General features: G+C 35.1%; 6 protein-coding genes across 11 annotated transcripts in view; 4 read left to right on the top strand and 2 right to left on the bottom strand.

The window, feature by feature from the left end:
• The window catches only part of LOC105185188 (uncharacterized), a 29,562-nt gene extending 11,752 nt beyond the window's left edge, over positions 1–17,810 (bottom strand). Inside the window, exons 1-3 of one of the 2 annotated variants that reach the window (XM_019842255.2) lie at positions 17,508–17,810; positions 1,580–1,826; positions 43–930 (exon numbers count right to left, since the gene is read on the bottom strand). In XM_019842255.2, the coding sequence (XP_019697814.2) occupies positions 43–930; positions 1,580–1,826; positions 17,508–17,699 (1,327 nt within the window). In that variant the 5' untranslated portion in view covers positions 17,700–17,810. Of the gene's footprint in view, positions 1–42; positions 931–1,579; positions 1,827–2,587; positions 3,028–17,507 lie in introns of those variants that run through there. The other variant, XM_011144510.3, reaches the window with a different exon arrangement.
• Positions 4,067–9,855, top strand: LOC105185343 (uncharacterized). Its single transcript, XM_019842252.2, has 9 exons — positions 4,067–4,408; positions 4,736–4,797; positions 4,872–5,100; positions 5,215–5,340; positions 5,419–5,706; positions 5,775–5,963; positions 6,056–6,515; positions 6,664–8,604; positions 8,787–9,855. Exons 1-9 carry the CDS (start codon positions 4,102–4,104, stop codon positions 9,709–9,711), a joined length of 4,527 nt encoding a protein of 1,508 aa, XP_019697811.2. The 5' UTR covers positions 4,067–4,101; the 3' UTR covers positions 9,712–9,855.
• Tfb4 (transcription factor B4) lies at positions 11,140–12,839 on the top strand. The gene is made up of 6 exons (XM_011144476.3): positions 11,140–11,277; positions 11,357–11,853; positions 11,935–12,057; positions 12,142–12,277; positions 12,478–12,514; positions 12,599–12,839. The coding sequence occupies exons 1-6, from the start codon at positions 11,268–11,270 to the stop codon at positions 12,672–12,674; spliced, it is 879 nt and encodes a 292-aa protein (XP_011142778.1). The 5' UTR covers positions 11,140–11,267; the 3' UTR covers positions 12,675–12,839.
• Ing3 (inhibitor of growth family, member 3) lies at positions 13,393–16,996 on the top strand. Of its 3 annotated transcripts, none has more exons than XM_011144446.3 (6): positions 13,393–14,168; positions 14,345–14,416; positions 14,528–14,887; positions 15,195–15,615; positions 15,917–16,115; positions 16,335–16,996. In XM_011144446.3, exons 2-6 carry the CDS (start codon positions 14,389–14,391, stop codon positions 16,449–16,451), a joined length of 1,125 nt encoding a protein of 374 aa, XP_011142748.1. In that variant the 5' UTR covers positions 13,393–14,168; positions 14,345–14,388; the 3' UTR covers positions 16,452–16,996. The 3 variants fall into 3 exon arrangements, with proteins under 3 accessions (XP_011142748.1, XP_011142740.1, XP_011142766.1); XM_011144438.3 differs by having other exon boundaries at positions 13,393–13,749; XM_011144464.3 differs by having other exon boundaries at positions 13,393–13,615.
• Positions 17,811–18,006: 196 nt separating the features above from the next.
• LOC105185141 (sideroflexin-1) lies at positions 18,007–24,498 on the top strand. Its single transcript, XM_011144425.3, has 7 exons — positions 18,007–18,424; positions 18,558–18,728; positions 18,892–19,093; positions 19,355–19,650; positions 19,851–19,898; positions 19,983–20,097; positions 24,314–24,498. The coding sequence occupies exons 1-6, from the start codon at positions 18,231–18,233 to the stop codon at positions 20,092–20,094; spliced, it is 1,023 nt and encodes a 340-aa protein (XP_011142727.2). The 5' UTR covers positions 18,007–18,230; the 3' UTR covers positions 20,095–20,097; positions 24,314–24,498.
• LOC105185135 (sideroflexin-2) lies at positions 20,199–25,748 on the bottom strand. 3 transcript variants are annotated; one of them, XM_011144412.3, is made up of 10 exons: positions 25,559–25,748; positions 24,958–25,236; positions 22,891–23,085; positions 22,484–22,654; positions 22,071–22,269; positions 21,696–21,821; positions 21,550–21,616; positions 21,346–21,445; positions 21,190–21,237; positions 20,199–21,092 (listed from the first exon to the last, which is right to left on the bottom strand). In XM_011144412.3, the coding sequence occupies exons 3-10, from the start codon at positions 23,043–23,045 to the stop codon at positions 20,978–20,980; spliced, it is 981 nt and encodes a 326-aa protein (XP_011142714.1). In that variant the 5' UTR covers positions 23,046–23,085; positions 24,958–25,236; positions 25,559–25,748; the 3' UTR covers positions 20,199–20,977. The 3 variants fall into 3 exon arrangements, with proteins under 3 accessions (XP_011142714.1, XP_025161908.1, XP_025161909.1); XM_025306123.1 differs by lacking the exon at positions 25,559–25,748 and having other exon boundaries at positions 24,958–25,413; XM_025306124.1 differs by lacking the exons at positions 24,958–25,236; positions 25,559–25,748 and adding an exon at positions 24,447–24,930.
• Positions 25,749–25,765: the final 17 nt, after the last annotated feature.

Raw genomic sequence — 25,765 nt, forward strand, 5'->3', positions numbered from 1 at the left:
AATTTTAGATATTCAAAATGAATTAGAATAATCATTATTTACCAAAGGCAACAGTGTTTATTCTGCCACCGATCCTATTGTTTGCTTCTAATATTACAAAATCATCTATTCCCCCTTGTAATAATTTCGAAGCAGCTGCAATACCAGATGCTCCTGCTCCAACAATCACAATTTTTACTTTCTTCAGCATCTTGTTGAATATATATGTAAAATTGTCTATTGATAATTTTATTGAACTTTGTTGATTTGACTTTTTTCCTTTTTTTCCCACTATATCTACAGATATCTGTACTGTTGGCGACACATGTGTTGTGTCTTCATTTGATAGTGATACCTCTAAGAATACTTGCTGGCATGTAGTACCAATATTCAGATTATCTGTTTGGTTACTAAATTCATTATTTGACCAATCACTGGGCTGCTCATTGGACTGTTTATCGGATTTTTTATCCAACTGTTTATTGCACTGATTATTAGGTTGTTTATCAAGCTGATTGTACAATTGGTTATTAGTTTTACTAAACTTGTTTTTGAGTTGTGAGTTGTAATTTGACTTGTCAATATATAGTTCAGGCACAAACAATATATTTTTAAGTGAAATGTCAATCTGGTTATTTGGCTCTTTGAAAGAAAAACAACAGATGTATATAATGTTCTTGTAGTGTAAATTATCACTTGTACCTTTTATAGGTGGTTCGTTTATTTGAGGTATGTTAATCTGACTGATTTGTTTGGTTGAACTATTATTAATTTCTTCTTGGACTAGATTAACATTGCTGTCTCTTAACTTTCCTTTTTTTATAGGCAATTGTTCTAAAAACGTAATATTAGAACTACTCAATTTAATAATATACGATGAAATGATTGCAGTATTTTCTTGGGATTTGGTGCTATGTATTTTGTTTCCTTCTGTTACAGGTAACTGTTTCCCTAGAAACATAGTACTATATTGATTATTGTTGTTTGATTTTATAGTATCAAATATATTTTTAAGAATTATAGAATTTTTTTGGAATCTAATACAATGTTATATTTTGTTATTCTTTTCACTTTTAAATATTAAGACATTCCCATAATTCTAGGACTTCTTTAAGACAAAGTAACATTGTTATTTATTTTAATAAAGCAAAATGGACTTAATATGAATACTATAGATAGATCTTCAATAGAGAAATATATCACTTTCCTTTGTTTTTATTATTTGATCTTTTACTATTTAATGAATCAGCAAAGATTACACTATTTTCAGGTATGTTAACTAATATTAACTAATGTTAATATTTACGTTTTTTTGTAATGTTTATGTTTTTTTGTAATGATTATTTCTTCAGGAACAAAATGATACTTTTATCATTACTATTTGATATAATAGTAATTATTAAAACATTGAACGTTGGAGTATTTTCTTGTGATAGAGTAAAATATTGCCTCTTTTTTCTTTATAAGATTGTTTCTCTTAAAATTCCATATCAATATCATTATTGTTGTTTAAATTAACTATAAATTAGCTATGATATCATTAGTTATAAATCATTATAAGTTAAATTTGTGATTGATACAATAATATTATATGTTATACCTCTTTTTATAGATAATTGTTTTCCATTATAAATATTATCAACTGGACTATCACTGGATATAATTGTTGATCCACTGGAGGGTATCACTTTTCGAAATATATTGGATAATATATCTTTTATTATAAACAAGTGTTCTTTTTGATCTCTTTTGAATACTTTTTTCGACACAATTTGACTCCGTTTAGGGTTATTAGATCTTATAGCGCTTAATAGAAGATTAACAACTGTAGCATTCCCTCGTGAATCCTGCATTTGAAATAAAAAATATATATATACTACACTACACAAATAGGCTTAAATTGATAAGAGTTGCCAATGCTGTGGTGTAGAGCAATGGTTCTCAGCAATGGCTGACAGATTTGGTATATCAGCTCTAACAAGACAAGAAAAAAATGCTAATATTCATTTTTTCAATTGTCAGCTATAAAAATTTTAGGATTTAACATCTTAGAATATACTTAATTTTACCTAAACACATTAATCGACATTCTAGCGATTAAAGGAAAGATTTACAGTGAATATTTTTACATGTTGGAATAATTATAAATTCTAAAATTTCTGTAACTAAAAATTGAAGAAACATGCATCGGTCTTTTGTTCTCCAAGACGCACGTGTTCTCGAAAATCCAATTCCGAAAACGGTCTAAGGTAAATGTATTATCACTCATTTGATTCCGTAAATCTAATCAATTATTTTTTACTGTATGCGAAGTATGCTTTTCCGAATTTTTATTCAACACTTTGCATCCAAAGTTTATCAGATTTTTTTAATGTCTTCTAGACATCCTTGTGATGCAACATGTTAGTTTCCGGTGAAGAAGATACGTTATGGCTTAGTGGATCGTGAGTGTCATTGAAGGAACGATAAATGACGAAAAAAAGGATCAATCATAAAAACGAACAGTTTCCTTTATCTTTATCCAGAAAATTACAACAATGCAACTGACTTACCGCTCAACCCTCTTCTTACGACCTACGGCAAACAACTACGCTCACGACAAACTTACCATCGAATGCACTGGAATGCACCCGGTTTCCACGAACTTTATATACTCATGAGATGAACGTTATCTACTCCCGTTTTGTTCCCCTTAGATTTACAAAATTGTAGATGTATAACATGCACCCTGCACTTTGATCTTTCGCATCGCCAACTAAAAGCACCGACAAGATGATACTAAAGACTGTCAACCATGGATACATTTTTGGGAGAGTACTAATCCAATACAACCTTTGACCTTTGATTATATAAAATCAAAGGTGTAGCTGTATGTGTACTTATGTACTTATCGTCTATGGACATAATCAATAATATTATTTAAATTTAACCTAACTCTAATTTAATCAACAATTTGATCAGCTGTGTCCAATCGTACTATATCAAATTGGGATGTTCCCCACTAAATCTTGTAAAACGAACGGTCTTTATTAATATCTGTCGGTTATCTTAAGATTGAAAAGAGTTTCTTTATTTACAGTTTGATTTTGACATTAGCTGTGTGTTTGGTTTCGTGTAAATTGCATTCATGCGTTATAAATAAAAAAAATAAAACGCAAATTCCATGTCGAATAAATTCTATTTATTGAAAATTTATCTGTATACATAATATACATGTGTTACATTATACATTAGGTATACAGGTAATTCAGTACAGGGAATTTATAGAGTGGATTAAGACAAACATAAAAGTCCCATGTCATTTTGCGATATTCACAATAATTATCGAGTTATTAATGACAGAAATTTGACGAGTGAACGCGCGCCGAGATATATGATTGGAGAAGCGTTGCAGCCACCCGAGCAATAGCGCGGCCCAGTCGATTTAGCAACTGTTATCGGTATGAGCTCGATAATTATTGCGAATATCGCAAAACAGTATGGGATTTTTATATTTGTCTTAATTTGTCTCCACGAATTCCTCGTATTGAATTATGTGACACTCCGTATACATATATTCATATATACATTCATACACACATATTATATTACTAAATTGTGAGGCTCAATCGAATTGCTATAACCATTATTTTGCAACATGTCTTAAATTGTCAAGTATTTCTTTCCCTCTATTAAATTAATTTAAAAATATATTTTATTATATAGTTGGATATTCTCAATTTAGTCAAAATGTTGAGAGCTTCAAAAATTTCGAAGACACGCATGTAACTTTATAAAAAAAATATTAATAGATTATATCACATAATTAAAATTTAAAAATTACGTAAAATTATAAGTAGAAAATTAATTACGGATAAAATTTCCTAAATTATAATAATTACAGATAGAATTTCCTAAGTAACAATTCTAAATTTTCTTATAATATTTTTTGCTCGTTGTATGGAAAATTGTTCTTGATTTGTTTCTCATAAATTTCATGTGATATTTTAGTTTAAATTATATGATATTATTTATAGTATAAATTTTTCTAGAAAAGAATTGGAGGCAGAGGCAAAATTGAAACCATTTGGGTTTTGCTGTTCCATAGATACCTTTGATCCATTAACAAGATATAACCAACAAATGTTACCTTCTTTACCAAAAATAATAACTTCTTTACATGATTGTCCAGTATCCAAACTACAAGTTGAATTTGTTATACCTCAACAAATCCGAGAAAAAAGGAAATTTACCAGAAGTAAAACATCAATATCAGGAGATCAACTACTGAAAAACAGTAGAGTGGATTATTTTCAAAATAGTAGATATAATGATTCAGTAAGGTATCTGGAAGATGAGATTGCATTGGCAAAAAATATCTTCTGGAGAGAAAGACAAGGAATTTATAATGAAATGGATAATAAGATAGTTAAAATTATAAAGAAAAAACGTGAGTCTTTCTTTAAACTTTGAGTTAAAAATATCATGTAACATTTTTGTTACCATATGATTATCACATGATGTATAAAAATGATACATTATATGGAAATAATATATATAAATTATCTTTATTATATATATTATATATATATCATATATATGTATTATTATATATATAATATATATAAATTATATATATATTATAAATATATATAAATTATGATACATCATATGGAAATAATATATATAAATTATCATATGACATATATCTTGTTTTCTCACTTCAATACAGAAACACAAATCTTATGAATTAATTAATTTTATTCATTATCCATAGAAAAGTCTTATGTGTTACCTTTGAAATATCCACGATGGTACCAAGATTTCTCTCTAAAACAAGTATGATATAAAAACATATCAGTCTTCTTTTAAATTAATACGTTTTAACTTAAGGAAATTTTATGAATTTCTAGATGCAGAATTTAATGAACTTGGAAAATACAATGCATGCTGATTACGAGGAGGCAATAACAACTGGCACCCAAAAAACACTAATAGCAATTGGTATCATTTCAACTTTCTTCAAGATTAGGTCGAGTATCATAAGACAATTGCAGACATCATGTAATTTGGATAGTGTCCATTTTCTACGGGAAGTTTATAAGATCTTGACTGGGAATGATTTTCAAGAGGAAGGATACAGTATATCTTATGTTCTTATTAGTGATAAAAAGGAAAATTATAATACAGAAATTTATTAAGTAAATAATACTTTCCTTGACTTGAAGTCTTTTATGATAATTATTTATTTTGCAGAAACATTTTACGATTGCAACGAAAGAATAATATTGTCGGCCATCGCATTTTTAACATTGCCAGAGACAGTAATAGAATTACATAAAAGACTTCCAAAAGTGGTTATGCCAAAATTACCACCTAAACGTAAGTTTAATCAATTATTATGAACATTATGTAACTATGATAACTGAAAAAAATACTCATTATTAATTCATCTTTCAGCAAAACCACCTGTATCTTTAATAAGGCATAAAAATAGCTGTCCTTATAAGGAAGAATTGTTCAAATATCCTGATTGGGCTAGCTATCGACATGATTTACAACGATGGCGGAAAGAATACAAATTATTTCCAATTCCAAAAGTTATTTTACCATTCAAAGAATATAGGAAACCTTTCATTAGTAATGAAGTATTATCTGAGTTCAATAAAAAACAAGGAAAAATGATTGCTGCTGAACATTTTGTAGAAACTGACGTGAAGAAACTGCAAAAGATCGTTGATCAACAAGGTAAAAAATATTTGGACCAATAGAGAATAACATCGTAAACAAGTATTTTTATTGAAATATTGATTTAGAAATAGATGCAAAGAACGTCGATCAACAAGCAGGATATGAATATGCAGATATTACAAACAAAGAAAGTCTGTACTCCAAAAGATCGGGAACTTTCGATATTCAGCAGTTACCGGACAAGAATAAAAAGTTTGATTTTACTCTTAGCGGCGTCGGTGAAAAGTCAACAGCAGTGGAATATAAAATATGCGGTATACGTTATTGCAATTTTATTGCTTTCATGCATGCTTCAATGAAATCTTAATTGGGTAAAGATTTTGATTCTAATCGAAAAAAATTTTAGGCATGCTGAAACCACCAGGAGTGGGTAGGAAGTCTTGGTTAGGTGGGAAGGAACCTCATTACATAATAGCCGGCGCATCCGAAGATCCACCGAATTGTTCTGTGACATACGAGATCACCGGCATTGCCAATGTGACACCCACTCACAGTGACGAGAAGTTCTTCGCGGTCCTGAAACTCGGCGACGGACCCAGGAAAATTTTTCCTAGTGGCAGAGAACATTTGTCTAGAAATTGGCAGGAATGGCTGTTCAACGTCGACGAGGAGTTCAGGCGGTTACAAAAGGAAGCTAATGAGCTTATCAAGAGCGTGCGAGCTATTACGAGGCTCGTGTTCCCTGAACCCGTTTGTGACAGTTGCTGCTTATGTCGGCAAACTGTAAAGACTCGTGAGAAGCTGCGACAAACTAAGACACCGTATTTGCTGATCGACAATGTGATGAAGAACAAGGATGAGATTAAGTGAGCGATAATTTTGGTTTGGAATATTTGAAATTTTACGTTAAATTTCCTGCGAAGTTTTTAAAAATGAGTTAGAGTTAACAAGAATGAGAATTGACTTGAAAATTTAACAACTTAAAGATCTAAGGACATTTTTCGGTATTGGCAGGTATATTGTAGGTTCAATGGTATTGCATTCTCCAGCACCGAGTCCAACAGGCTCAGAAATTAACTTGTTGGAGATGGTTGCCTCACAGGACGAGATCAAAACAAACATCATCATCAACGGCGTCACTAACGAGAATGGCAAAATTCAATATTATATATCGGGTGTTCAGAAGGAACAAGTACATGTGTCATCGCGAATACCTGATCCTCCAGCGCCTCAGACCATTAGTTTTCAACCTAGAAATGTGCCACCCTGTACATGCGCCATTCAGCAAATGTTCAACAAAGACATAAGTTTCTCTGTAAGTAAAGACGACATTCTTTGGACGAAAGACGAAGGATTATGCATGGGGAAAAAATATAGACCTGACAAACAAGGTGCCTACTCCTGTAAAATGTATCCTGGCGATAAATCTTGTAGACGTAATCCCTTCAAAAAGTTGATAAAGATAAAAGGAGAAGAAGGAAAAGAAGAAAAGAAAGAAACAGGACTTATCGAGATAAAGGAACCGACTCAAGTTTTAGAAAAAGAGACTTCAGAAAAGAAAGAGAAATTCATTCCTGATCTGAATTATCCTGCTTATGACGATCCTTGGAACATAGCACGTACTGCACCATCTGCAAAAGAAATTGTAACAGATTATGAGAAAAGTTTGAAGTTGACTCCTCCTTCATTACCCGCGGTATCTTCACTATTAAAGACACAAGAAAGACAAAAAGACACTTCCTCTTCAAGCAAAGTAAGAAAGAAGTCTGACAAAGATACTAAAGTTAAAGAAATCTATCAAGAAATGTTGACTAAAGTCTCCTCGAAATCATCGAAGATGTCGGCGAAAAAGGTCAAGGGAAAAAGAAACAAACGAATGAAATATGTGCATAATATGGATAAGAAGAAACATATGCAAGTACCTTTTAAACTGTCTAATGTGGAAAGCGTAAAAGTAACAAATCACATTTCCAGATTCAAAATAATGAATAAAACGAAGAAACAAAAGTCAACCACAGCCGACATCTGCCAAACAGCCAAATCCAAGACTTACAAAGTATTTAAAAATACCTTTGTAAAAAGAGATGGGAAGAAAATGATAATAGACAAAGTTGATCAGATCGATGGCCGAAAGCGAGAGATGGAGAGATTAAAAACTATGATGGAGACTTATGCGAGAACTTTAGGTGATGTCCAGCCAGCGGTTCTTCCATGGGAGCAGTCTTTTTCAGCTAAATCGAAAGAAAAATTTCGCGATACTTTGGTCGATGAAAAGGAGAGTCATAGAATCTCCAAAGAGCCTTGTGGTTGGAGGACGAAATCAGAACAGGAGCTTCTAGCGAAGAAGACCATGGTGTATCTTTGTGAACCAGAATATCCTCTGGAAACGGTAGCAGTTCGTCTTGGAGGGCGACCATGTCGATGCAGAGAAAACAGGAGCAAGAAGAAAATGCTTATGTACAATGTGAGTGGCTTGGTGGAGAAGAAAGATGAAAGAAAAGCTAGAAAAGCAGGCGTGAGAACGAAGTTGGAGAATGAAAACAAGATCATCGACGGTGTCATTTATTTCACACCACCTGTCAGTCCTCGAAGAAGCGAGGAATACATTCCAGAATACGATCTACTTGAATCACCATATGATATATGCGTCGGCGAAGATACAGGTGAAAGCCCGAAATTGCTAAAAAAATATCCTGATTCAAAAAGTTTGTTAGAGAGAATATGGAAAAAGTCTGAGTCTTGCGACTGTGGCAATCGCACAGACAAGACCGGTATCATGAAAGAAGTTAGTCAGAGTAGAGAAACTAAGGAAGCTCGACGAAAGCTGATGGAATCCAAATCACCGGAGGATAGGTTGGAGATGGCGTTGAAGGATACAGCATTGGTGGAATATTTTACTCAGCCCAAATATGATGCTTCTTGTCGGACATCCTACAAGAATAAACGAAGTGTCAAGTTAGTATAAAGTGGATTATTTTACTACAATTTACTATAATTGTGATCTTTAATGTTATGGAAAATTTGTCAATTGAACTTTGTTAAATGATTTCAATATATCGAATAATTTTTTAATCCAGAGATTAATAATATTCGTAAGGAACCAATATTAATAATATTAATAATATCGATTATTACAGACCTCTCAGATTGAAAATGGTAAAGCCCGTATGTGAATGCAAATATGAGAGGAAGATCGTAGAGCGGAATGAAGAAAGGGCGAAGTGGAAGACGCGTCAACAAAAATTAAAAACCTTGAAGAAGCAACCTTTCATGCATATCGACAATACTTCGAGACCGATGGTGCCGGAGACGAAGTTCATTATATCGGACGTGAAGAGAATCCCGGTAGAAGACGAATACACAGACGAAGTTAAGTATTGCATAACGGGTGTGGCGGAGAATCTCACCATGTCATCACCCCAACGAGTAGTCGACGGCCTAAAAATGTCCACACCGGTTGTAACGCCAGAACCGAGCAAGGAAGACTTCCGGCGATATTCTCCACATCGTCATTGGTCACCGATGAACATTCCTTCGGGTCCGTTGCCAAGGAGAAACGTCGCTTTGAAGGAAGAGATAGAACGCAGGAAGAAAATCAGGGATGAAGCTTTTAAGATGATTTACGGAGAGAATGAGCAAGATGCGTCCCGTTTGGAATATCGCGATTGTCCGGAAACGTGTGTGAAGAAATTGATGACTGTAATCGAAAATGATTCCGAGTTAGGGAAAATTCGTACGAATGCGGAGAAACAAATATTTAGGACACCAATGGAATCATATTCACCGAGAGAAAACAAAACTAGCAGTAAGGCAGAACGTGAACAAAATATATTATCTAACAATATCACTGTAGTTCCTCGTGAGCAGATAAAATATCCCGAGGAAACAGTTGGTAAAGGTGATCAGCAACAAGATATGTCGTACAAGCGAACGATCGAAAAGATGAAAAAGAAAGATGACGATAAGACTCTTCGAACGAACGACGATGACGATGGAAGATATCCAACTGACAAATTGGACTTAATGACGATCATGAAAGTATATCTCTATCAGTATCTATAATTTAGAAATTAAGAAAAGGAATCATGCATTTCAAAATATATATTTAGGACGAATTGAAGAAGATGGCTGATGAAGGATATGTACTTGCTAAGTTGCCTGAATGTTACCTGATGCCACAACTTCAGGACTGGCTCATGTACAGGAAGGGTGTCGCTTTCTCGGAGAATGATAAAAGTAATTTTTGCTTGTATACTTGGAAAATTAATTTCCAAATCATCTTCAATATGATTTTTTCTTAAAAAATAAAAATTATATGTTATCAAGTAAGCAATCGAGTAAGCAATTACATAAGTGGTAAAAATGAGCTCATGAGTACCCTAATAGCACAGATGTCCAGAGGACGTCCAGAATACGTCTTGAGGACGTTCTGGGGATGTTCTTTCATCCTCAGGACATTCTTAGGACGTCCCCAGGAGAACGTGTGCTATCTGGGTACATATTCCTAAAAATGTGTTTTTAGAACAATTTAGAATTAAACTTTGCTATTAACATATTGTTTCTTGCTTTTTAACTGTTATTTCACTTTTTTTTGCAGAAAACTTAAATTTAATGCGACAGACTATTTTACTTTGGGGAAAAATGGACTCGATGCCAAAGCCGAAAATCAAATTACCGTCATTGGACATGACGCAATATCAGTTACGTAAACTGACCTACGACCAAGCCGAAAAAATGAAGAAAAAGGTCCATATTCATTATTTACATCAATTACACAATTTTCAATATGATCTTATATATAGAAAATATTGTAATTAGAACTTTCAACTTTTTAACTTTAATTTCTTAGTTTCATTTTTTTTTTAGTAATTACTTGATCATCAACTTATATTAAATCTTAATGTTAAACTAAATGTTTATTTGTGGAGTGATCATTGGAAACTTATTCCTTAAACAGATTAAAAAGAAAATGACGATTTTCCATAGTGAAATACGCAAATCACGTGTTTTACATGCCCGTTCTACATGGGGCTCTATGGAGTTTGGGAAATTCCCTTCTATATCGTTCAAAAAAGCTTTCTTCACATATATGGCCAGTAAAGAAGCTGATGGACATGTTTACAAACCGTGGTATACTTACGATATATGATATCATATGTATTTATTATTAATAAATGTTAATTAACGAATTGAACAGCTATATTTTACTTTTAATCACTGATTTTAATAATTAATATAATTCTTATGAGAATTCTTGATATTGTATTAATTGATAATTTTATTCAACATATATATATATATATATGTGTGTGTGTATATATATAAACTATTATTAATTTTCATCACTAATTATCTACTAATTTATATTTTTATAGTAATCTGTTTATCGACAGTAATTTTCCAATTTAATGAGTGCACTAATTGTATCATAGATGACTCTACAAGTCTGAATGGTTTCAATTTTGGCCACATTTGTTATAAGCAGCAGTGTTTCCAGCGTCTTCGGTTATTTGTAACCTCTCAGCAATTGGGCAAAATTGTCGTGAATATTTGTCAATCATTGCTGTAATTATTATATATTATATGTAACAGACAAAAAATGCAATATTTGATGCATAATGTCGAATGGTACATTACGATTCTGCTATATGTGATTAACTTGTAAAACTAAATTGCAACCAATTTATTTATTTGTAATATTTTACAGAAATAAATACAAGTTTGTTAGTGATAGTACTGGATGTAAATCCAGTGCAAAGGATAGTTAAGCAAGAAACCAAGATATTGTCACAATGTTTGGACTCTGCAATTGTTTTTGCCAATGCTCATCTCATGCAATCATCCAACAATGAATTAGCAGTGATGGCATGTCATGGTCATAGTGCTAAGTTTCTCTATCCATGTGAGAATGCAGCAGAAATCAGACAGATAGATGGTCAATATGAACGATTTACAATGGTGGAACGTACAGTACGTCTGCAATTACAGAAAGTTATCAACGAGCTTTCTACGGATACTCCATTGAATACTGAAAGCCTTATTTCTGGTGCACTTAGCATGGCACTATGTTATATTGCCCGGCTGGAGCGTGACAAGGTTGCTGGTCAGAAACTGCATCCCAGAATATTGGTGATTACTGCCAGTAATGATTCTGCTACACAGTATATGAATTACATGAATATATTCTTCACGGCACAAAAGATGGTTTGTTTCTGTTAGATCTTTATTGATATAAAATTTTTTCTGATAAAATATTTCCAATAAAAAATCACACTTGATTTTCAGAATGTTATTCTAGATGTGTGTAGTTTGGATCAGGAACTGACACTTTTACAACAGGGCTGTGATATCACTGGTGGCAATTACTTGAAGGTGCCACAACTTGCTGGTTTGCTGCAGTATTTATTGGTAGATAAACTCACATGCTCAATTTGGTACGACAATTAATTTGATTGTCACACATATTACAAACACTTGTCTATGATTTTTTAGTGGGTTTTTCTACCAGATCCTAATGTTAGATCAAAATTAGTTCTTCCGCCGCCAGTTAAAGTCGATTATAGAGCAGCATGTTTCTGTCATCAGGAACTTATTGACATTGGATATGTCTGTTCCATATGTTTATCAGGTAAATATTTTCATAATATTTCCATATGTTTATTAGGTAAATATTTTCATAAGATTGTATTTAGCTGAATATTTAAATATTGCTATGTTCAGTGCTATAGGATTCTACATAGAATCTTAATAATTATAACTACTGCTAAATTTTCATTTGCATTAAGACATCAATGTTAAATATAACATTAAATCATATTCCTTTTACAGTTTTTTGCAAGTTCAGTCCAATATGCACAACTTGTCAGTAAGTATTTTAATTGTTTTAACCATATTCTTTCTTCTACTATATATGAAATGTATGAATTAATCATTGCATTTTTTTTTTAAGCACGGTGTTCAAAATGCCAGGACCCATACCGATGAAGATGAAGAAGAAAAAAAAGACCATAGATATCGTTCATTAGGTTCTAATTATATTTTATCATATTTTCATATTCATGATTACATTGTTTAAAATAAAAGGAGCTTAAATGTTGAATTGCTCATCCTGTCGCTATGATGTGATTCGTGTATCTTGTGATTCATTAACTGTGATACGACTATGCGTCGACGAATTTTGAGGCAACACATATCCGATACGTTCCTGAATTTCGTTTTGAGGAACCTTGCCGCCCCATACGGGAGGATTCATAGAGGACGATGATGACGACTGTCTCTCGGCTTTTTTCTTGGCCTCGCGTGTTTTTTGCAGTTCTTCGTACTCCTGTAGATCATCCAAACGCATATCTATGCGCGTTGGACTTCGTCGAATCATTCCACTGAAGAAAGCATAATATACCGAAAATTTTACACAATATACTAATTGAGAATTAATTGTAAAATATATGTTGTACATTCTTGAAATTTAACCAGATCCGAAATTGGTTTTTATTTGCATGTTTCAGTAAAGTAATTCACTGATTTTTATTTCTTATAATAAGAAATAAACAAGATAAAAATGTAGAAATTTTTTCTCTTTCTACAACTAAACGAATAAATTAGTAATTCAAAATTTTAGATCAAGTTTCATCAACAATTTAGAATCGGTGAATTTTAATTAAATATTGACGAGAAAAGAAAATCGTGTCCTTAAACGTGTTTATAATCGAGTCTAAGGGCGCTTTAAATTACGCTCCTGCCCTTTGTACAATATGGCGAGATACATGACGATGTTTCGAATAATAATCTCAAATCAATTTATATTGGCCCTAAACGTCGTTTCTTGCGAATCTTACAATAGCGTGAGTCGTATTTTTGTCCGTGAAAGTGCAATCTATTCCGAAAGGAGAAAGGTGCAAGACCGTTAAAAGCTCGATGAAAACGCGAGCGTAGAGTGGTTGATCACGCGTGAGCACGCTTTCGATCGGTCAGTACTTTTACTTGAAAATTCGCGGAGAATTCTGCGTTTCGACTGCGATAGGCAGTGAATATTGAACAGTATATTGATCAGTAAGGTGCGACAGCACGAAACGATGCTCTACCTTGAAGATTACGTGGAAAGTGAGTGTGAAAAGCGTCGCGCTCGGTTCACCTGTGGGATTCTAACCTCTCCGTGACGCTCGACTAACCTCACGAATCGTTTATTCGCACAACCCCACGAGTCCTACGATGAACGCAGCCATTTTTGTTTATATTCCACTGGTCGGTTTGCGTGTCCTTTTGCACATCGGTTCCAGGATCAGATTACAACAATTACAAAATGATAAAACATCGTGTCTATTTAATTATGTGTTTTTATACTGAGAGGTTAGGCGAATGTCTATCGACTGATCGATACATGCTATTGTTAGTTTGTCTATGACAATAATAAATGATTATTAAGTTTTGCGAGCTGTCGTTGATTTTGCTGCATTGTCATGTTTTTAGGATTAATCAAAAATTGCTTAGGAAATTCTCTCTCCAAGTGATATAACTGTATTGTGAGTTGCAATAATAATGTATTGTCTTGCTTGCACAGCATTGATAGAAATAACAATGACAATTAAATTTAAATAAGATACAAAAGTTACGTGATAGTAGAAGTTTGTGTCTGTATTTAAATTTAAATTTACAAGTTATTGTGATTTATTTACTGATGCATATTTTATGATTTCAGTGATCGAGCATCTTCCACAAGAACTAAGAGACCGATTTACCGAAATGAGAGAAATGGATCTAGGTGTACAGAGTATGTAACTGTTTGGACACTAATAATAATAAATTATATTTATATTATCAAGAATATAAGTAGCTAGCATAATTGTATAATATTTAATAATAAGAAATTTAATAATTTTAGATTCAATGGATAGTCTGGAGAAGAAAGTGAAGACTTTCTTCTCTAGTGCCAAGAAGATGAAACTCAGTGAAAAGGAAGCTGAATACGAAGCCATAAGAAGAGAATATTACAAGACCTTAGAAGATGCCGATGAGAAAGTACATTTAGCCAATCAAATGTATGACTTGGTAGATAGGTATTTAAGGAGGCTGGATCAGGAGCTACACAAATTCAAGATGGAATTAGAAGCCGATAACAAGGGCATCACCGAAATCTTAGAGAAGAGGTCTCTGGAGTTGGATCAACCACCCACAAATAGTAGTCAAAAAGAGAATCGTTACAGTTTCACACCAAGTAGAACACGGGATAATCACAGTCATTGTAAGTATAGCCAAGCTAATTATGATATAATATTACGACGATTATATAAACTAATAATAATAACCTTTATTTGTAAACTGATTATGTTGTTATAATTATTAAATAAATTTATCTCTCTTAACTTGATAAAAGAGTCACATTAACATTCTATTGAGGTAAAGTTGCATTTTGGTAAAATATTCTATAAAATTTGTTGATATTAAATTTATTAATTCATATGTGATTAAATAATCCTAAAAAGTGATTAAAAAAATCTATAGTAGTATATGAAGAGAAATAGTTTTTCACTTGTATATTTGTATTTTAGCACGATCGGAGAAGAGAAGAGACTCCAATGCGTCTTCCACGTCAGTCGAGAAGAGAATGGCGATTGAGAAACTTCCGGCAACGAGTGTGCCGGAGTCACGACCTGCGTCGACAAATTCCGGGCCGATTATTGCGACGAGCAATGTGCCACCTGCGCCCGCAGCTATTGCCAATTCTGTGGGTTCAGTATGCTATAATCTGGGTCACATTGGTGCTGGTGGTAACGCTATTGCTGCGGCAGCATCACAGGCGATTGCGGCAACGCAATCCATGCAACAAGGCAGACGATCAGCTAGCTTGAAGGCTAGCTACGAGGCCATCAATACTGGCGGTGTGCATGCTGCCGAGTTCAGCAGAGAACTGGCAGGCGCAGCGCAGACTGCCATCGCGGCTATTCAAGAGACCACGAAGAAACATAAAAAGTATGTTAAGATGCTGTTAAAAAGGATTACAAATTACGGTGTTCATTTAAAAATAGAAAATAATCGCGAGTGTATGTTACATAAAAAGAGATTTATTCTCTTAAATTGGATATTTATTAAATTAAACCTTTTAAATTGAACCTTTACCAGATTTGAATTTTGAATGAAATTCAAACTACTTTCTTACTTTTACTAAGTAAAATCTGAACTATTCTTATGCACGTTCGTATATTATATTTCATGAAAAAAATTTCCTTATAAGGATCGGTAATATTAAAAAACGTCGCGTTTCCCACATTAGAAAAGTCACAGCCACGGTGCCGAGTTCAAGCGTGATTGCTGCCACCGTACAGCAACCTGTGTCACCACCAGTTGTAACTACAACCACACAAGTAGTGGATCCAGATAATCCAGATTGGACATACGATCCAAACGAACCACGATATTGCATTTGCAACCAAGTGTCCTACGGTGACATGGTTGCGTGCGATAATTCAGATGTAAGCTCATGGATATTATCCTTTCTTCAAGTTACATTAACCCTTTTGATGTCGTACATAAATATATTACTATATACAGACACACCACTGTGATTATATATACTAGATATTACTTTTATGATTTAATTGCCAGTGTGCGTTTTGGCATTTGAAGGGTTAAGACATTTCAATGAAAAGATTTATACAGGCAAATTATATATGTCGGTCGACTCTTTTCAGTGCCCGTTCGAATGGTTTCACTATCCATGCGTGGGCATCTCAGCACCACCCAAAGGTAAATGGTACTGCCCTCAATGCACATCTTCCATGAAGAGACGTGGTGGGCGGAAGAATTGATTGGGAAGACAGTTGAAGGGCGTTGACCATGAGAGAGCGATGTTACTACCTCTTAGACATTGTCCGTCGTCGAATATCGACTTAGTTAGGGAACCGTTAGCACTGATTTTGTATGACTGTTTTGATGTGATTCGAGTTCGCGTCATCGTCGTTGTCGTCGTCGTCGCCATTGTCTTGACCGTGTCTCTTCTCTTCGTGATCGTGAGTGTATGTTACGTTGACAATATTATACCTCTCATGGAACACGGCGCGTCTAGCGGATAAGATGGGCAGTAATTCTGCGTCTATTTCATTTTGTAAACATTCTGATATATTTCGCGTATATATCGCGACTTTCTGAGTGATATGATATTCTGAATGTTACGCACTTTCGAGAGGAGACGAGGGAAATACAAGGTGAATCGAAAAACACTGTTGACCATTAATGTATTCTTCGACGTGTTTGAAATCGACCGTTACCCGTCGAAAAATTTAAGACACTCAGTGTCTAGTTATTTATTGCCAGACGACTTCTCTGGTAATTAAGTGTACATAAATAACAAGACTCCAAATTTTTTTTTTTTTTTTTTTTTTTTTTTAATTAATTTTAGATATGTGTATATATTTTACTTTAGTAGAAATCTAATTTTTCAAGTATAATTATCAGAGTATTTAATGAGAATTAAAAATTTACTTTTATTGATCAGGGAAACGATCTCTTCAAAGTCGTTTGCGAATAGCGATTTTTCTTTCAACATCGCCATGTATAAACGATTAATTAATTTAAAAACAATTGATTTCGAAAGCAAAAATGTAGCGAATTGGTGTATAAATAATAAAGAGAAACATGCAGAGGTGAATGCTGCTGCCACAATAAATGATCAATTCTCTCTCTTGTTCTCTTTCTTTTTCTCAACCAATTGGCCATAATTTTTGTGTTCGAAAATACATCCCTAAATGTGTCTGAAAATTTTTGTGTACTCTTAATTTATATCTCTTCTTTTGTGAATTCACCGAATGCAATCAAGACACATTTTGGATTTTGCTTCATAAAATTCCAATGTTAAATTCACTCACAGACGCCTCCTTAGTTAATCGCAAAACAGTAAAATGCATTTCCATGCACCGTAAAATAGCCTCGAAGTATCTTCCATGTAATTCGAGCATTCTCCATATTATCTGGACTGTATCACCGTGAGTCTTGGATATGAGCCATATGTATATCGTAACCAGAATACAAAACACACAAAATATTGATATGCAAATCATATTATTAACTTGGTCACTGTACTGGTTACTTTTAAAATTATCAAAATCCTCGCGATAGAACTATCGGTGTTAAACGATATACATTCCATATGCGATTATGCGAACGTCGAAGACTCCCGAGCAATCGCGCAACGTTTCGCGGGGAGGTCGCTTATCTATTTGTTCCGTTTGTGTTTACGTTTATCGCGAAGGGGATCTGTGCAAAATCGAGTATAAGATTCAAATATACGCGGGCAAGAGTAGCATTAGTCACGTGATTGGCGCGCAAAACATATGAATAACGCGCGCGATGTTACGGCGCGACGAAAGTTTCACGAGCACTTCACTTCACGATGCGGCAAGACATCCGATCGGATCGCGATTTCACGGTGTTGCCTGTATTTACCATTCACTGTCAACAATGTCATTCACGTTTAACGAACGTCATCAAGCGTAGAATGTCAAAAGGCTCTTCGAGACATACGATACGGTATTTTGAGTATTCGATATTTCGTTCCGTACGTTTCGGTGCAATTATTCGCGTAACCGACAATGAGCAGAAATGGCGATCTTTTTGTACGGCGAAGTAAAAATTCTGAAGGCAAGATCGACGTCGACAAACCACTTTGGAGTCAGGACACATATTTCGGCAGATGGATGCATTACGCTTTCATCACGGATTGCCGTACAGTATTTGTGTCAGAAAAGAAATTACGAGAGGCCAAGAAACTTTGCGAAGATTACAAGTGAGTTGTGATTTCTTCGTTTGCCGATATAACGTGACATTCGAATCATTCTACTGATGTTTCGAAGTAACAGGAAAAAGAAAATTAACGATGAAATCTCATTTGTAATATTAATAAAAATCATGTTTTTCAGAGCTGGGAAAGAGCCGGTTGGCTTGCAACATAAGGACATAATCTATGCAAAAAAACTCAAAGACAGTGCCTTTCATCCTGATACTGGTGAGCTTATGCACGTATTCGGCAGAATGTCCTTCCAGTTACCCAGTTCCATTGTCCTTACCACTGCCATGCTGACATTTTACAAGTAAGATGATAGTTATCCTATAAATTTTCGACTTATTTCTCATTATTTTTATACCTCTAATTATTTTTTCTATTTATTTCTAATTTTTTTTTTATTTTTTGCATTTTACTCCATTTTATTTTATATACTTTTATTTTCTATTCTTTTTATCTTTTTGTCATAGATCAACTTATGGGATCATAGCAAGTCAACTGATTAATCAGGGCATTAATGCAGTTGTTAATTATACCAATCGAAGTGCCATGAACGATGATCCAGAAGATGTTAGCATGATTCATCAAGCTTTTGCATTAGCCACTACTGCAAGTTGTGCTGCTGCTTTGAGCTTCAAGAAGATACTTTCTAATAAAGGAGCCCTTTTTGAAGTAAGCAAACTTTAACATTTGAAGTCATAGCTTATTATATTTTATTTAAATATAATACATATAAGGAAAAAGCATATTAAATCATTAAAAATCTAAACTTTAATTTTCTAGATATTTTAAATGAATTTTTTAAAATTCAGATCTTTAAATTTCTGAATTCCTACAACTAAATGTTTCTTGAAAATTAATTACAAATAGAAAGCTTTAGAGTAATTGAGAAAAATTATTTTCTTTATAATAAATTATCTTTGTTGTGTGTAGCGTTTTGTTCCATTCTGTGCGGTTGCAGTCGGCAACATAGTGAATTTACCTATTATGAGACAACGTGAAATCACACGGGGTATTCCAATCTTCACTAAGGATGGGGACGAGTGCATTATGATGTCGCGGATAGCTGCCATCAAGGGTATCTCCGAGTGTATCATCACCAGAATATTAATGGCGGCACCAGGGATGCTATTAGTCCCTGCAGTGACTCAACGCCTACGACTGTATTGTTTCTATCAGCTTCGATCATGGGTCGTCATGCCTATTGAGATAGGCCTGAGTACAATTTGGTAATTCTTATAGTGCGTTACATCGCGACAAGTTTTCACACACAAGTATCAGCAAACATTGCGCAACGTTGGTCTATGTCATGTTATTCGAATCACGTTATTCGAACTAGCGTCAAACTGCGACCTGTTGCGTCGTATGCACGCGACAGTAAGAACAGTTACACAACAGACAATTTAATAAATATAACTCGTCTGTGCAGCTTGTTGGTCATGATTCCTTCGGCGCTCGCCATTTATCCGCAAAGAAAGTAAGTAAAAATTCCCTAGAAATAATTTTGAATAATTTCAAATATTAATTTACTGTATATTCTAACATACTTTTTTCTGTTAAGTTCAATGAAGCCAGGATTAATGAAGATGTGTCCGGGCGAGTACGAAGAATTTCAAAAGGCAATGGGCGAGCATGCGCATCCGGACAGGGTTTATTACAACAAAGGATTATAATCGGTATGAATAAAGAAAAAAGTATTTATATTTTATTAGTCATTAGGCTCTGAGTTCATAAAATTCTGGAATATCCGAAATCTTACAAAAATGGATAAGGCCAGTTGATATGTGACAAGTTTTATTTCATGGAATAGCAATGTTTATTGATATAATTTATTACGTATATTATATATATTAATATATATCTTATTAATTATATATGTGTACGAAAGTTTGTTGTCATATCACTATACATGGCAGCATTTTTACTTTCGATAGGCTTCGAAAATGCAAAAAACAATATTGTTGTTATTAAGTGATATTCCAATGACTAACGATATCCTGAAGAAAATATGTGTAATATATTAAAACAACGAGAAAACATTAACAACTTATAAATTAATATTAAAGCGCCAGAGAGAGACTATTGAACATTTGTTTAAAGGAAATTATTGCTACGGTTTGTGATTAGTCTACCAAAGCACCAAACTGTATTGTCAACGTTTCATCCTTCACTACTTATCATTTTTATATTGCAGTTAACGACTTTCTATTACATATCTCAACGTGTCGATGAAATTTCATTCTATCATTCTGTGGATATACATATGACGTTTCGTAACTAATCCTAACTTCTAACAGTTGTCAAGGCGGTGTTAGAAATTAAGTTAATTGCTTTGAACCACTATTTTAAAAGTCTCGTGACCTTTTAAAACAATGTATTAAAAAAAAAGAGGTGCTATTGCAACAATTGATTTTTGATAATGATGTTATCAATCACGGGTTCGACTCTGATTCAGTAGAAGAATTCGTCATGAGTGTATCAGTTGAGATCACGACACTTGCAAAGGATGGAATAGCACTTATCTAAGTTTCTTCTGAACTAGAATTTTTCATAACATTATAATCCCTTGTTAAAGTACAAATACGCCGGTATCGCGCCTCCTTCACAATTTTTCTTCAGCAGTTCGTAATTTTCCGGCTCCCAGCGTTGTAGAGTGGTTGTTTTGATAAAGCTACAAAATAATATACATGAATATTTTACCACGTAAAACATAGAGAAAAACATTCATGTACGTATATGTATATATGAAATATGAAAATATTATTTACCAATTTTGCGGAAACAACGCACACGCCGTCGGCACCATAACTGAGAGTCTAAAAGAACCGACAGAATAGGTTTATAATTAATACGATAGTTAATATAATAATAGTAATAAGTGAGAAAACACACAATGATAGAAAAAGAAGATAGAAAACACTCACGAAATGCCGCACATCATAATTTGTATTGGAGCGTGCATAGGTTTAATTCTTTGCATCCAAGCGTACTTCTCCAATTTTTCCATTATAGGCGGTAGAATAACTGGGAAGATTAATTGTGATTACAATTGATCGTATTGTTATAACGATATTGAAACTGAAAAATTTGAACGAACTATTTTGAAATAAATCGTTTGTAATACGTACGCATGCCGGGCGCGCACATGACAATTCTCGAAATAACGACTTGCGAAATGCCTTTCACAGCCGCAAACTAAAATCACATATGTCATTCATCATAAAATTCTGCTACAGATGTCAGCGGACTTTTTATAATCGGAAATACTTTGTACCTTCGATCTCGTGAGTTTTCTGCCATCGTCATCTACGAGTTCTACGCCGTTTTTTATTTCGTTTTGTCTCATTAGAGGGATATTAGCGCAATTAGCGGCTGCCACTGCGGCGAACGGAACGTATCTCTGAAATGTTTTTTTTTCTTTTTTCACTCTATATCCTCCGCAATTTAGGACTAGTCTCGGAAACTATTCCAACATGTATATACAGGGTGTCCCAAAAGAACTACAATTTCGTCGAATTGTATTCTATTTTTTCTTTCACTTACAGTTCATATAACATTACATTCTGAAAAAAAGGATCATTTATTGATCGTCGCAAAATTTGGGATACCCTGCGTGAATGTTTTCACGCATCAACTCCGCGAAACTTACAGCCATCAAAGGATTCGCGCGTTTCTCCCAAAACGATTTGCACCCTATTGCGGTTATCATAGCCGCAACGGTAGCGCTAACATAAGCTACACCTAGTTGACTAGTGGTTATGGGACTGTTAGCATTCCTGTTGGTATAATTGACAAGTGCATTGAAAGATTGGTTGACCCACTGCCAGAAAACCACCGCTTGCGTCGTCCTAAATCGGTTCAACACATAATATATGAAAGAATACAACTTCAGATAAGAAGCAACACTATAGAAGTCGATCTTTTCTATTTTTTAATTTTCGATTTTTTTTTTAATCATTAATACGATAGAAGCCAATAAAAGAATTTTCTGTGAGTAACGTGTGACGAGGAAAGAAATCGACTCTTCATTTGGGATACTTCGAGACGATCGATGAGAAATACCTGTAAAACTGAAGCATCGCGCCGGTGATAGCCATACCTCCCGGCACCTGGAAGGACATCCTGCCGAAAACATTTTGCAGGTCGCCGGTGTCGGGATGAAAGGCCGACTCGTACAGCTTCTTCGCATAGATGATCTGCTCTCTGGTTGTATCGGCTGGCTCTTTGCCAAGTCTACAAAGTAGAGTGATTCTCAAGTGAGAAAGAATGTATCGAAGATATCAAGTGTACACATCCCGCTATTGCTGCATTACTTTTTAATGAAGAACTCTATGAGCCACTTCGTACAGATCTTTACTCGACGAAATTGTCGGAGTGAGCGTAATTTTTTGACGAGCGAACTAACGAGCCTTACAACAGCCACTTAAAAGATTTCCATCTAACAGTCACAGTGCATTTTCTGTCGTCACCTGTACTGCTCGCATAAGTTTTTGGCAGCAAGTAGCGCTGATTCAGAGACGACGCAGGTGCGGAAGTCGGTCATCCAGGCGAAGTACTTCCATCTTCCTGTGAAGCTGTTGAGGTCCCACAGTGGCTTGTCCAGGTCCAGTCTCTCGTTCGTCATCGTACCCGAAGACGTCAGAAAGTTGTTTCAGCACACAAATCTAATCGAGGTTTTTCATCGTAAATATCGTGAAACACAATAGAAAAGACGTTCTGCACTAAACGTGATGTTGCGAAAGTCAATCTTCAATATCTATTGATTATTTGTTTACTTGGATAGGAAAGATATATGTACATATATATATATATATTTCTTTAGATATAAATTAATAATACTGAAGATTTGATATTTTCTCTTTCAATATGTTTACTTAAAAATAAGTTATAAGCATGTATTTATGTTATTTGTAAGTGAAACAGACAATGTAATTGACACGCATGATAAAGAATGTCTATACAGGGTATCTCTCGAAGTGTTTTGTGAGAGTGATGTTTTAAGGAATGACATATGCACAACCGCATCTTAAAACAGACGGACATTTTTATGCGTTTATATGATTTGCATAAGCCCGCGCATGCCTTCATAATGTTACAAGAAGTCCGACAAGATGAGGATATATTTATAGGTTTAGAGCGCAAGGCCTCTGTGTGCGTGAAAATAGCGACTGCGTTGAGCGTTTTTAAAATATATGTGAAACAATTTTCGCTCTTTGTCGCCATCGAGATGTTACGCAATATTTTTCATGCGTAGAACGTTCGATAATAGTGGTCAAGTGGAAAATAAACGCGTTTATTTACGTGTTTATTTTACGCCGAGCCTTCTTTAACGCAATCCAAACGCATAACTAATTGTGTAATTAACCGAAGCTGTAAAGAGTAAGGTATCTTTAAAAAGTCGTGTATAAAAAATGCACCTTCTTGAAATTGTATAGAAATCAAATACCGACGATACAATCGAGCGTAAGAGGCATAAATATGTAATCACGAGAGCATTTATGCAGATACGTTTAATTATGAATTACAGCAACGTGTCGCATGCAAAATAGAGACCGTTTCATAAAAGTTACAGCGACTGGATGGTTTACATCATGATCCTATAGATAAATAACGTTGCACATTATCAATGCCATGTTTCAATGCACAATTTGGACGGTGCTAATCATTCGAAGGCAGGCCGAAATCGCGTACGATTCGAGAGCTCGAACATACTATTGCTGGTTATAAATCATTAATTAAAATATAGCGTAATAACGGGGAAATTATTACAGTTAATCGAGTAAAATCAGTTTTCTTTATTTGCATTGCATTCAGCCGGTATAATTCGTCATAAAATTGCTAGTTTCTCAGAATTAGATGTAAATGAATTCGATTTTTTTTTCTCTGTTTCAGACTTCGTTCTTCTTTCCACTGAGGTGACATTTAAAATTTTGTCATTTCAGTTCTCGGCCGATTTCAGATGATTTGCGGTTTTTCCGTGAATTACATTCTTTAGTATCGCACAAATAAGAAAAGGGAAAGGGACCAGAATTAGCAGTTGTTTAACCAACGTCACACGGCTTGTCTGATCGACCCCGACTCATTTTTAGCTGTCAATAGCAACGTCTACAGTGTGGATACGGCTTAACAAGCGTCGCACGTTATCGTAAGTATACATATGCATTTTTCACATGATACATATTATCGACACTTTTTCTTTTTTTTTAACACGTTCACGTTTCTTTTCTAGCATTCGCGTCGATATCGATTCGTAGCTTTCCTAGAAGCTACGAGGGACGACCCAGATTTTTGGAAGGATGCATTGTCTCTGAGGGCCGGTTGTATCGATAATCACGGTCTGACTGATTGATTAAACAGTCGTCATTTATCCTAAACCGTTTCAACTACACAACAAACTGAAGAAGGGTGATTTTGCCACTACACAGGGCCGCACTGGGGACCCGTCAAAGGTCCAACCCTCTCGCACTCGCGATTCGTTATCATAGTGCTTATGCAACGTCGTTATGGAAGCATAAAGTCATCTTGCTCTCACTTACCGTGAAACGCGTGCTGAAGCCCGATTTATGCAGCGTTCGATTGTTCCGTTTCGACGTTGACGAATGCCGGAGATGCAGCGGACGTCGAAGCCAAGAAGCGCAATGCAACCGCACTAGAAGCTTCTTGTTACGTTACTGGCACCCATCAGTATAACCCTCAAAGAAGATAGAGGTTGTTACGTCACGTTCACACCAGTACAATATTGTTGACAGAAATGTCGATGTGCAGCAACAACATCTCCAGCTGCTGTTGCTCACGACAGTTTAGGACTTGGGAGCCTTGAAGAAGAGGAGACTCAAGTTGGACGAGTAATTACGGAAACGATTGCCGGAGCATAATTATCAGAGCGCAAGGTCCTCCAGGCGGCCTGGAGTCGTGGTTGGTAACATTGTTCACGAGACGTAGGGCAAAGTAAGGGTTTCAAAGACCCCTTCGAGCACCCTGCACGCGTACGAGTCTGAAACAATCCGCTTCCAAGACGCGCACGCGCATCGATACCGGCAACGGCGGCCAGCTGTGTCGGCCGCCAGCAAAGCAAGGCGGTGTGCTCTTCCGCACCGCCGCTCCCCTCTTCACCTGCCGCTTCCTTGCCCCCCTCACCTCATGACTCTAAAGCTTCACCGTCTGCCTCACGCGGCCCATGGCCTCCGCACACACGCAGGCGAGTGAGGCAGCCGCAGCCGCCGCTCCTCACGTCATCCGGCTTTCGAGCCGAGCGAGCGAGCGAGAAAGAACGATTACGACGACGACAACGACGACGACGACGACGACAACGACGACGACGACGACGACGACGACGACGATAAC

This window comes from Harpegnathos saltator, unplaced genomic scaffold, assembly GCF_003227715.2.
Source record: "Harpegnathos saltator strain DR-91 unplaced genomic scaffold, Hsal_v8.6 scaffold758, whole genome shotgun sequence".
Taxonomy (NCBI): domain Eukaryota; kingdom Metazoa; phylum Arthropoda; class Insecta; order Hymenoptera; family Formicidae; genus Harpegnathos; species Harpegnathos saltator.